This window comes from Nipponia nippon, unplaced genomic scaffold, assembly GCF_047370975.1.
Source record: "Nipponia nippon isolate SJK-2023a ecotype South Korea unplaced genomic scaffold, ASM4737097v1 scaffold_10, whole genome shotgun sequence".
Classification (NCBI taxonomy): domain Eukaryota; kingdom Metazoa; phylum Chordata; class Aves; order Pelecaniformes; family Threskiornithidae; genus Nipponia; species Nipponia nippon.
In genome coordinates this window covers 20600972-20613421 of record NW_028262291.1, presented here as the reverse complement: position 1 = coordinate 20613421, position 12450 = coordinate 20600972, and the positions used below count along the sequence as shown (strand labels likewise).

General features: G+C 57.3%; 1 protein-coding gene and 1 long non-coding RNA gene across 7 annotated transcripts in view; one reads left to right on the top strand and one right to left on the bottom strand.

Moving 5' to 3' along the window:
- The window catches only part of RASSF7 (Ras association domain family member 7), a 35842-nt gene extending 30935 nt beyond the window's left edge, over positions 1 to 4907 (top strand). For 4 of the 6 annotated variants that reach the window (XM_087745872.1, XM_087745871.1, XM_087745870.1 and 1 more), the window contains 3 exons: positions 44 to 948; positions 1949 to 2117; positions 2790 to 3564. In XM_087745872.1, the coding sequence (XP_087601998.1) occupies positions 44 to 948; positions 1949 to 2117; positions 2790 to 2944 (1229 nt within the window). In that variant the 3' untranslated portion in view covers positions 2945 to 3564. Of the gene's footprint in view, positions 1 to 43; positions 949 to 1948; positions 2118 to 2789; positions 3565 to 3593 lie in introns of those variants that run through there. The other 2 variants (XM_087745875.1, XM_087745876.1) reach the window with 2 other exon arrangements.
- A 3741-nt stretch (positions 4908 to 8648) lies between these two features.
- Positions 8649 to 10908, bottom strand: LOC148057111 (uncharacterized). Its single transcript, XR_015701883.1, has 3 exons — positions 10876 to 10908; positions 10260 to 10659; positions 8649 to 8880 (listed from the first exon to the last, which is right to left on the bottom strand). It is a non-coding gene; the product is annotated as an uncharacterized LOC148057111 (long non-coding RNA).
- Positions 10909 to 12450: the final 1542 nt, after the last annotated feature.

Below are 12450 nucleotides of genomic sequence, written 5' to 3'. Positions count from 1 at the left end.
ACCATGACTTTCCCCATCTGACGTGCTCACCTCCTCCTGGCAGGTCAGACGGGCCGCTACGTGCTGGTGCAGAAGCTGCGGGAGAAGGAGCGGCAGCTGCTGCCACTGGAGTGTCCCTTGGAGTCACTGGCCAAGTGCGGGCAGTATGCCAACGATGTGCAGTTCGTCCTGCGGCGGACGGGCCCCAGCGTGGCCGAGCGGCCCTCCTCGGAGGGTGCTCCCCAAGCCCCCGAGAGGACGTTCATCAGGGCCAGCTTGCCCATCAAGCCCAGGCCCGCTGGCACGGATGCACCCCGTTCCCGGGAGCCGAAAAAATCCATGACCTTCAGTTTGGGTCCTGCGGGCTCTGGCGAACCATTCTCCTTGAGCCGCTGGAGGCACCAAGTGCGGGAAGGGATGGACTTGGAGGGCAGTGGGGTTGTCCAGCCCTCCAAGGAAGAGCTGTTTAGGAGGGTGCTGCGGCAGCAGGAGCAGCTGCATTCCTTGGAGGCCCATGGGGACACCCTGGAGACGGACCTACGGCTCTGGGAGCGCGGCTGGCTCACCTGCCAGGAGGACGAGATCCTCTACCTGGAGCACCTTGTGCGGAGGAATGAGACGGAGCTGGGCGAGGAGGAGTTTTGGCAGAGCGAGCTCCGGCTGGAGAAGGAGTGTGAGCGGGAGCGGCAGGAGAGGGTTAGGAGCCTGCGGGCCAACCTGGAGGAGTACACCCAGAGGATCTACGAGCTGAGTGCTCGGACCGAAGCCCTGCAGGAGGAGATCCAGTGGGAGATGGCCGAGAGGGCCAAGAGGGGGAAGGAGACCCCTGTGCCCAGCCCCACAGAGCTGGAGGACATGGCTGCCAAGATGAAAAGGGACCTGGAGGCCAAGGTCAAGCAAGGCACCCAGCTGGAGAGCAACCTGGCCAGCGTGGAGAAGGCCCTGGAGGAAGCTGAAAGGAACCTGCAGGTAGATAGAATCAGGTTAAGCAGCCCCATGAGGCGGTGGGACCTTTGGGAGGGGATGGGACCAGCTTTTCAGCAGCATGGGGCTGATGGTTTGAGTGGGGTTGGTCCTGCCCCACCTGGCCGGTGAGCGTGAGGCTGAGTGCATGGAGGTGGCTCAGCGGCAGTGACTGCTGTTGGGGGGACACTACCGCTCTTACCTGGTGGCACAGAGTCCCACACCCACCACTCTCCGTGCAAGCTGCATCTGGGCTGGGGCTCCTGCTGGCTGGTGCACGGGGAGCACAGCATCACCTGCTCTGGCACGGACGATGGTGCTGGAGCAAATGGTCCATGTGGGGTCAGTGGTGTTGGCGCAAGGGTCGATGTCATCTTGGATAAAGGAGTCTTGGAGAGGGATAGCGTAGGTCCCCATGGTACCTGTGCACGAAGCCTTTTGACTGTGCAAGCTGTGAAGGGCCTCGGGCTCATCACGGGGGGCTGCGCCAGCATGGAGGTGGCAGCCGTGGGGCTGAGCTGTGTTGCTCCCCGGCTCACCTGTCCCAGCCTCCCCAGCATCAGGGGGTCCAGGCGCTGCATGACCGCTGCCCTCCACCCACTGGATCCCCTTTGATGGAGCAAAAGGGAGAAGCTTTTCCCCAGCCAGGTGGTAGTAGCTCCCCTTTCCCAGGGCGGCCATGCTTCCAGCATCTCGTCTTGAGCATCTCGTTTGCATCTGGCATCTCCCAGCACTGCAGCAGTCGCCGTTTGGCGGCTGCTCGCACCCTCTTGTGGAGACGCGGCAAAGCAGGGCTGTTCCCAAAACGCCTTCCTCGTCCCCGCTACCCGGGCACCCCCTTCCCGCAAGTCCTCGGAGAGGGGCGGCCGAGCCACTGTACTCCCGACGTCCCCTCCGCCGGCTCCAGCAGGGTGAGCCGGCCCCGGGGGCGTATGCCGGCTGGTTTGGGGGCTTGGAGGGCGACATGTGGCTCACCCTGTCCCTCCCCTCGGTGTGTGTTTTGCAGGCCCAGACCCAAGAGCTGGAGGAGTTAAATAAGGAGCTGAGGCAGTGTAATTTGCAGCAGTTTATTCAGCAGACGGGGGCCACTGTGACCGTCCTGCAGGCCAGGTCTGAGGAGGACGCCCAGACGGAGCCGAGCCCGCGCGAGCTGCCAGCCTGCCGGAGAAACGGAGGTCAGCACGCTGCCGCCGGCTCGGCCACAGGGGCTGCTCCGCGGGATCCCTGCCCGCTCCCTGCCTCTCCTCCAAGGGGGTCGGCCCCAAAGCTGGCCAGTTCTGCCCTGGGCACTGAGGTTAGGCAGCAGGGACAGGGTTTCGGTGCTGGCACGGCAGTCGCTCACCACCCCGGGGGGTCTCTGAGATTTGCCAGCCCTAGGGCTCCTTCCTCCTCCCCACTGAAGCCTCGGGACTGCTCGTAGCCATGCTCAGGGGACGGATCCTGAGTTGCTGCTTTTGGGGCCGGGGTGGCCGTAGAGAGCTTTTCTTCACAGCATTGCTGCGTGCCATCGTAGCGGCGGCGGCAAAAAGCAGGCGGCCAAGGGCCAGCGTCAGCCCCTGGGGGCTGTGGGCTGGTGGGAATGGGCTCTGGCTGCCGATGACCTCTTTGTGTTTGGCGAGGGCAGGGCGAGCGTGGTGCCCGGGACCATGTCTGCATCCTTGCAGGGATGAGAGCAGGCGGCAGAAGGCCCTCATCTAGGGATGGGGGAAAGCAGGGACCTGGTCGTTTCTCCTCTGGAGCATGTGGAGAGGGTGATACGGCTGCCCCATGGCACTGCAAGGGCCGTGCCTGGTGAGCACGGGAGGTGTGGGCCCTGCCTAAGCCAGGCGTTTTTCCCCATCCCGTAGGTTTTCCTCCCACTGTCGGCACCGACTCACCTCCCCAGGCCAGCACCAAGCAGCTCCTCGGCCATCCCAGGACCCTGCCAGAGCCCCTGGTGTCCAGCCTGAACCCTGAGGGTGCGTATGTCCCAGCAGGCCCCCAGGAGCACGAGCCAGGCTGAGGAGGATGCGTGGGAAGGGCAGAGAGGCTTTTGCTGCCCAAAACAGGCTGCAGAGAGCGAGTGTGTGCTGGGAGCGGGAGGCCGGAGCTATTTATAGATGCCATTAGGAAGAGCAAAGCTTACACCCCGGCAGCCTCCGCTCTGCTGCCACGCTCTGCACGCTGGCGGTCCGGCTCTCTGCCCTGCCGGGAGTGCGGAGGATGCTCCTCATCCCCTCTCCTGCCACCCCGCATCCCCCAGGGCTAAGGCCTTGCTAGGGTTAACTCAGGGAGGATTTGGCTCCCATCTCTTACAGGAGTCACTTCTGCTTCATCCTGGGGACCAGTTCACCCCAAAACCTTTTCCACCTTGCACCACGTTTTTGGGTGCAGCAAAAGCGAGCTGGGATGTCCCTGCCTGCCGTGGCAATGCTGCCTGCATCCTGGCATCCCATTCCCGCCCACGCCACTATCCCCTCAGCAAAACCCTACTGCCATCCTCCTCCCAGCCCAAAATGTCCATCCCCATCCCATCAGATGCTGCGGCATCTGCATGTCCATCTCCCAGTGCAGGCTTTACACTCGCGTGTGTCCTGTTTTCCGTTCCCCTTTTCGTGAGTGCTCGCCCGCTGTGATGGGGTCACTGAGGTTGTTATTATCTTGTCTTGCAGTCCTACCAACCAGGCAGAGCATCTGGAGGTAGAAGGGCCTGGCCAGCAGAGGATCAATTGCCTTGCAAGTGTAACTGTATAAATAAACCTTATTATATATATATATATTTTTTTTTTTTTTTTTACTGCTTTATATTGTGAATGGATGTGGACAGCCAGACAGAGTATTTTTACAGACTGTAAAATAAAACCAGAGACTGACAACACAAAGCAACCCTCTTCCCCTGCGGATGGAAGCGACCCCCTTCTATTTTTTTAAAGCACGTTCTATATTCAACAGAAAACATCGGCGCTCCCGTTCTGCATAGCCTCCTCAAAAGACCCATCATGCATTTGGAAAAGTCCTTGCTCCTTTGTCTAGGGGAGCGAAGCTGTGGTGGAGAACTGCCTGGAGGCTCGCCTGGATGGAGCAAGTTAGCGGGTTTTACAGCATCTTGCTGCAGCAAGCGGGGCCATGACAAACAGCCTTTTCGCTGGCTGCAGTGGAGGCCCAAGAGCAGTTTCAATTCCTGCACCCCCTCTTTTTTTATTATAAGAAACCTGTAGTAGAAACCCCCTTTCCACAGTGCCATGGACCAGGCTTCAAGGGAGCAGGGAAAACACAGCGGGAGCTTGTTTTTCTTAAATCCACTTAATTTTTCAACTTGTTTTTAAAATAAAAAAATTGCAGAATGAGCCCTTCCCCGGTGGCAGCACGGGTGGGGAGCAGGACCAAAATGCTCTTGGTGACATTTCACTGAATTTTTTTTTTTTTTACTTGATGGCCAGTAGTTATGCTCGGGTTTTGTTCATCTGTCCCAATGGGTTGCCTTGTATTTTAATTGCGAAACCAAAGCGGTTTGGGGAGGGGATGGATTTGTCCATGAGGTCCCCGAGCCCGTTTTCAACGCGTCGTATGCAAAAAAAATGTGACTTGGGCACAGTGTTTGCCGTAAACCCCTGCTTTCCCTGTACGAATGTAATCCTGCGTGCCGTGGTTTCAATTTTCAATAAATCTTTCGGAAAGGATTTGAGCAAAGTGAGCGTGAGCATGCTGTTGTGGCCCAGGGTGAGCCACCCCTCCCGGCTCCTGGTCCAGTGCCCAGAGGGCACGTCCGAGCGGTTTGCGCACCCCACAGCCACCTCTTTCGTTTCCAAGCCATCTCCTTCCATTTGCCAAATTAAAGCTGTAAGTATTTTATGACTGAATGCATCTTACGCACACGCTGCTCTTCTTTTGTTTTTTTTTTTTCTTTTTTTAAATCACAAAGTGCTTTACAACCAGCGGATGAAGCTTGTCTCCGGTGAGAGGGCAGCCATCTCTGGGATGAAACATGGCAGCATTTTAATAATGCACAGCAGCAGCTGGGAGCATTTTAGGACAGGAGGCGAAGGGGATAGCGCTCAGCTGCAGATAGGAGCAGGTAAGGGGGAAACCTCCCATTCACCTTCAAGCCCCTCCGTCTGCACCTGGATAACTGCAAGCAAGAACATCAGCTCTTGCTCTCCATCAGCATCTCCCCTGAGGCTCTGCTGGGCTCCGGTGCCCAGGGACGTGCCCCTCTCAAAGCTGATTTTTCGAGGTGCCACTGCAGCTCAGCAGGTTGGTCAAGTGATATTGAAGGATTAAAGTTGGCTTCGTTGGGAGACCGCTGGTGCAGCTGGTTACGACTGGAGACCAGCTGCAACGGGACATGCAATTTCAGAGTTGTCTTCTTTGAATTAGGGCTTTTTTGGTTTGGTTTTTTTGGGCAGGGGGGTCCCCCCTCCTTAAATCACATACCTCTGGGAAAATGAGTTAAAAATACTTTGCTCCATGCAGCCGCATCGAGTTTCTCCTCTGCTTGCTTGCTTTTTGGGCTTCTTGCGCTCGTTTTTTGGACTCTCTTGGTTTTAAAATGAGACTCCACCTTGCTAAGAAGAGAAGCGGAGGGATGATGGAAGTTGTAAAGAGCGTTTCAGTGCTGCTTGGGAGAAAAACACTCAAAAAGCGGGTTCAGATAAACCCACTTGCCTTGGACACGGCCAGATTTTGGGATGTTACGTGAAGTCCTCTGCGTGCCCTGAAAAACTGACCTCTGCAGGTTAAAACTGGATCTCTTGGTTTTGGGGCTACATTTGTAGCTTTGCCTTCTGCAAAATAAATGGGAAAAAAGAGAAAAGGGTCATCACTTAACGGCACCTCCCGCTGGGAAAATTGGGCAGAAAACTAATTTGAACCTCTGATTTTGCATGGCATTTTTGCCCTGCGCTTCTGCTTATATCTTATTTGATTATTATTTTTGCGGGTTATTTCTGTTCAGCCATGATCTGACCAACACCAGTCTCTCTTGGGGCAGGGGAATAAGGGTTTAAAAAACATATATCATGGCAGATTTTGGCCCTGCAGTCCATGCCCCTTGGCTGGGATGCAGGACTTGGAACCGCTGTGTGAGACGGGGGACAGTGTAACTCGGCCATGTGCCCCACCAAGGTCTGAGAATCAGGGACGGAGTTAGGGAGAGCACTGTGGCCAGGGGCTAACTCTGTGTTTTTCAGCTCAAGGCTGTGGCATTTTGCAGATTTTTTTTCGTTGTGTGTCCTATAAACCATCATCCAGCTGCTGCAAAGGCAGCCGTGTTTCGTAAGGTAATACTTTAATTAACGCCTCTTCCCCCTGCCCTGGCGCACACCACGGCAGGGGGGAGAGGCGTTAATCAAACTCATTTATTACCTTAGGAAACTCCCCACCCGTGGGTGACCCGTATTCCTCCTGCACGGGGGGCGTGCAGGTCCCCGCGCGTTATTTAACACAGCGAGGCTTGATACTCGCTCTGGCTCCCCCGCCTTTCTGCTTTTATCTGCTCTAAAGGCTGTGTCAATAATACATTTCTGCCATTGAATATTTTATTGATGGTTTGACTTTTTTGCTGCTCACAATTCCCATTTCAAGGCTGCGTGATTGTTCCTAATTAAAATTTTATGCCCTGGGAGAAGCCTTCTTCCTACAGTGGAGATGATGCTGTCCTTTTCTAGGCCACTACAGAGTGGTAGGAAGGAATTACTCATTGTTATGAGATTAAAACAAAGCAAATAAATTATTGTTTTTTTCCATTAAAAACAACCCAAAAGTCTGGCGTACGGCGCATACTGGAGAGGGAACAACTGGCTCATGGGCAAGGCAGGGATCCAAGCGTACCGGGTGGCTTGAGGATGCGGTGCTGTGGCTTGAGGGAGTTGTGTCCCCGCATCCCTTGGGCGCTGCAGGGCGGCCTCTTCCTTCCCTGTGGCAGGCGGGAACAGGTTTCAGGGCTTCTCCCTCCTCAGATGCTTCTCACCGCCAGCTCCAGTGCCACATGAAAAGGATATACCTTTTTTTTCACTGGCGAACAGTCCCAGCATCCTTTTTTTTTTTTTAATGTATAAAATATATCTGCAAGCTACCTGCAGGCTCTGTTAGTACAAGGCACCATTCAGGAGAGTAATCCAGCCACCTCCAGCCTCCTCAGAGTTCCCCTCTCTGCACTACCTGCCTTTTTTTTCTTTTTTTTTTTAATACTGCATAAGAAAGATGGCTCCCAGCTCCTCACCCGTCTACCCTGGACTGTGCTGGTTCGTTACGCCAGGCATCCTCAGCAGATGGTGGTCAGGGAGCCAGCACTGCCCCAGGCCAGTACAGTTTCTCAAGGGCAGCAGAGCTGCAGACACTTGAAACACCCTCCCAGTTCGCAGTTGTGGATTTGTACGAGTTCTTTGGTGTTTGGGTTTGGTTTTTTTTCCCCACTAAATTTTATCTAGACTGCTAGAAGCATTTGTGCTGCCTCCCAGCCCCTGGATTTGGCAAGCAGCTTTTAGAGCACATGCTTCAGCACCCATTACGTAAGGAAAGGTGTGAATGACTGGAGGAGAAAATGCCTGTTGGTTTTGCTCCCCAAGTGGTGTACAGATGCTCTGCTGCTTGCTCCTGGGCGCACAGCTCCTACAAGGGTAGTTCACTGCAGATGGAGAAGAAAAACTATTTGAGCTGTCATGCGTGTCCATGCAGGGAGCGCTGTCTGCTCTCCCTATGATAATTTTCCTTTCTCTGTTTCAGGGTAAAGGCTGAGCACATTCTACCTTGCCCTGAAAAAAAAAAAAAAAAAAATCAAAAAGCACTAGAGGAGGCTGGGAAATTTTCCTGTTTATGGATGAACAAGTTTCTCTCCCAACGGAACCTCCTGCCAGCAGAAATCTTTTTTTTTTTTTTTTTTTTTTTTTTTAGGATGTATTATATAAGTCCCTGCTTGCATTTAACTGACTTCCTCTTAAACAATTTATGTACTCCTATTCCTCACAGGCCAGCTTGCTCCTGTGGCGAGGCTCACCACGTAGGACCTGCCACGGGCACACATTATAGAAGGAACACGATAGGTGCTTCCTAGCATGGTGCTTGAAGCATTAGGCCTGCTCGCTTCCCTCTGCGAAGCGCTGAAACAAGAGAACAAAATCTTTGAGGAGCACAGAGTCCCTTTGGCGTAACGGGCCTGACATTCCACATCGTCCCTTCCTGTGAGGCACGCCCCTGCCTCTCCCCAAAAATCTTACAGCATCAGTTCTGAGCGAGAGCTTTTAGCACCTGACTACTCTTGTTACCAGGCTAAATATCACCTTATGAATTTGTTTATTAGCTACTGAAAAAAATGAAATTAAGGGGCATCTTAGCCCTGGTGTATTTTCTCATTGCTCAGGAGCACTCTGGGGCTCTTGGGCCAGGGCAGGGGTGAAAGCACCGATGCTGGGGTTTCTGCTTGAGGGACAACCACGTCGCACTCTTCCGCTCTCCTTTTCAAGCCACCTTCACCAGCTACAGAGGCAAAATAAGAGATGGGAAGCACAGGGCATGCAACGCACATCAGACATGTCACTGAGACGGCACAGCCTTCCTCTTCAGCCGGTCTGGCGCCCTGGATTACAGTAATAAGCACCCAAACACTGGTTTTGCACTATTTATTGAAGACTTCAGGTGACAGCACAGCAGGTTAGTTTTGAATCATGCCACAAGAATGTTAAAAACAGGAATTGAACTGTATGCCCCCCCCCCCACTTACTGGAGAGAGACACAAAAAAAAAAAGGCAAAACCAAACAAACTTTACTTCAACCCCTTGCCTTTGCTTACTGGCGCTGAACAGGATGGTTCAGTAGGTAGCAGGAAGTCGGAAGTGTTCATACCATGGTGCTGCTCATGGGAACCGGGACAAGTCTTGCCAGGTGACCCGCGGACCTGCGTCTGCCAGTGGCATCTCCAGGGGTTAGTCATCAGGCAGCACAGTCCCAAACACAGGGCTGTTTCTTCAAAGAGAAAGAGAGCGCCTTCATTTTCAGATACAGGTTTGTTACGTGCATGGTCACCAATGAAACGGGGTGGTAGGGGACTGCGGGGCTTCAGTTCCAGCTCACAGACACACTCATACACAGGTGTATTTTGCACCAGGTTTCCCCCTCTCCCTGCTCTCCACGTGGCTACACCGTGCTCCAGCCTGCTCGGGACCAGCAGTGGGAAGATGCTGTAGGTGCAGCTAGGGAAGAGGAAAGTTGCCTGGGGCTGAGAAAGCTGCGGACTTGTTCCCCCCCCCCAAAAAAGGCCCATTTGGCTTCTGAACAAGCAAGAAAGCAGCTTTGGTAAATTCAGGTGTTTCTCCTTTCTTTCCAGTGTGTTTGAGCACCCGGAACTCACCCAGTCTGCACAGGGCACAGAGGGAGCTGATTTTTCTTGTGGAAGAGCAGATGCTCCTCCGGGACCCAGAGGGAGAACCGACAAATGAGCACAGGCAGGAGAGATGGGGACAGGCAAAATTTCTCCGTGAGAGACTTTATCCATGAGAGGACATTGCTCTGCCTTCTGTGCAATTAACTACTTACTGACCAGAGAGCACTGCTGATTCCTTCAGATCAAGCCTTTACAATGGTCCAGGACCACACATGAGCAGCCCAAGCAAGAGGGAGAATACCTGAGCCCTTTCAGGGAACCTCGGCGGTCTGTGGTGAATCCTAGCTGGTTATTATGAGCTTAAGCTGCTGATAAAAGCTGCGCTGGACTTCAAAAAAGGCACTTTTCAACTACCCAGCATCTTCATTGGCCCAAAAATCGCAGAAGAGAACTTTGTAGGAGAAGCAATCTGCTTCGTCACTTCCTCCGTTTCTAGTGACAGCCAGCCTGGGCAGCTGGAGGAGTCCCTGCCTGGCTCGCCTTCCTGCTCCTCGGGGCCATGATGTCAGAGTCCCCGTGTGACATCACAGCACGATCGCGCAAGGCAGCTCTGCTAGCGCCCACAGGGGGCTGGGGGGCCGACAGAGCCCTGGCGCAAGAAGCGGAAAGCGGTGAGCAAAGGTGAGGGGTGGGATGGGAAACAAACGACAACGAAAAAGGAAAGCGAGGCTTGTTTCTGCTTTTCGTTTAACAGACTAGAGAGTCTCTCTTTAAAGGTGACTCATCCAGGGCAATACCAGGCACAGTTTCTTCTATTAACACACCCTTGGCAATAGCAGTTCAGTTAGTCACTGACTGGGTATCAGGACGTCACCGGCTGGGATGAAGCGTCTCTTTAACTTGGTACGGAGTCCACTAGCACTTATTTACTTTGGAGAAGAGCGGGGGGGGGGGGGGGGGGGGGCACGCCATCCCTCCCGTGCAACTTTACCACCGGACTCCTGGCGCCCGCTCCCCTCACCTCCGCTCCCGCCGGGCGCCCTGAGCCCCGCTGCGAGACGCGAGACATCTCCTCAGCTCCGCCGTGCAGCGCAGCTCATCGCAGGGCGCTACTGACCGCACGTCGGGGGTCCGCCGGACCGGGCCGGGAAACCGCTGGAGGCAGGACAGCGGCGGGGGGGGGGGTGGGGTGTCCGACTCCTTTTCACGCCGGAGCCCCTCACCTGGGTGGCGGGGAGGGGAGGCGGGAGGCAGGCGTCGCGGCGTCGAGGCGTGGGTCCGTGGGGCGAGGCGGCCGCACAGCGATGTCCGAGGAGCAGGTTAGCCGCTGTCACACGCACAGTGGAGTCGCCGAGAGCACAATGTGCGTTAGTCAGTGGCTCACCTGCTCCTGGAGGGTGACGGGGGGCGGCGGGGCCCACCTGCGGCGCAGGAGACACCGGGCAGCGTGAGGGATGGGGCGGGGGGGGGGGGGGGCGAGTCGCGCCGTGCCCGGGCTCCGCGGCGCGCCCCGGCACGGCGGGCTGCAGCTCCGCGCACCCACCCGCGGGACACACTCCCTCCTGCCGCCCCAGGGCCGGCGGTGCTCCGCCGTCCCGGGGGTGGAGGGGTCACTCCCCGTCACGGCCGCCGCTCACCTGCACTCCCGCTGCTCGGCGTTCCCCTCGCCGCCGCCGCCGCCGCCAACTTCTCCCTCTGCCCCGGCCCGGCCCACGCCGCGCGCCACGGCCCCCGCCCCGCCCACCCAGCCGCGCCCGCCAATAGCGACGCCGCCCGCCCGGCCGCCGGCCCCGCCCCCGCGCCGGAGCTCCCAATGGCAGCTCGGTCGCCGCCCGCCGGCAGCGGCGGCGGGGCGGGGCGGGGCGGGGCGGGCGGCGCGCCCCCCCCCGCCCCCCCCGGCAGTGACAGCGGCGGGCGCGGCGCGTTCGCTTCTGCACGTCGCTGCTGCGGGGAGGAACCATCTGTACCTGTTGAACCGCCGCCCGCCTCCCGCTCACCCCGCCCCGCCGACCCCCTCCCCGCCCTCGCCGCTTCGCCTCGCGCCGGCGGCCGCCAGCGGCACCCCCCTACTCCGCTGCCGCCCGCGGGGAGCCCTTTCCCCCCCCCGGAGCCCCGTTGCCCCCCCCGCCTTCCCCTCCGTCCCCTTCCCGCCCCCGCCGCAGCCCGGCCCATGGTACGGTCCGCCGGGGCCGTGCCATCAGGGCAGTGTCGGGGCGCACGTAGGCGGTACGCTGGGGCGGGGGCGGTGGGGGGGGGCAGCCTTTGGCCGCGCGCGGGGCCGTTGGCGGCGCGCTCCGGCCAACCGTCACGGCGCGCGCCGCGGGCGGGAACGGCGGGCTGCCGCCCGTCACATCGTTGTATTAAATTTTACGTGGTTATATTAATTTTTAAAATATTTTTTCCCGTTGTTCCCTGCCGGGGTGGGCGTGTGGAAAACCCGCGTGCCCCTTGCGTTGCCGGGGGTGGGGACGGTTCCCGGCAGCCAGGGGCGCTGCAGGGGGCCCCTCAGCCGGGAAGGGCCCACCGCGCCCCGGGGCGGTGGCGGTGGCCTCGAGGGGCGAGGGCCCAGGCGCCCCGGGAGTCTCTAGAGTCCCTTCCCCCAAAAAGGGCGGCCAGTTGAAGGCCGCCTGGACGTTCCCAGTGTAACAGCGCACACCTTCGTATTGGGAGAGCTCGCTCTCGCCCATCAACCCGCAAGCTGGCAACCAAGCCAACAGCTGAAACGCTGAACATTTTAGGGGGCCTCAACGAGGATTAGCTAAGCGCCACAGGTGGTGCTTCATGGATGGGCGTAGCGCTGTCCCGCGGGGGTGAAGAGCCTTGTTTGGAGACAGGGAGAGTCAGGCAGCGAGCCGGCAAGCTGGCTCCTGTCTGCCCGAAGCCACACGCCTTCCTCAAACAGACCAGAAACCAGAGCGCGTCTGGGGGAGCGGGCACGTTTGGTGGGACCCCCGCTTCATCCATACTGCTGATGTGCAGGAAAAAACGCTTTGGGTGCGAACTGACCAAGCAGCGGCCAGGCACCACATCCCTGCTCCACCAATCGTGCACGGTGCCTAGAAATGGCACAAGCTCGGCATCCCTTGTGAAAACTTGCTCGGCATCAGCTGTCGCAGCTCCGACGGCTGTTTTGCAATCTGGTGCTCTTCCCGCAAGGTGTGCTGAATGATTTGGAAGCAAAGCCCAGCGCAGGCTCCCTGATAGCTGGTGGC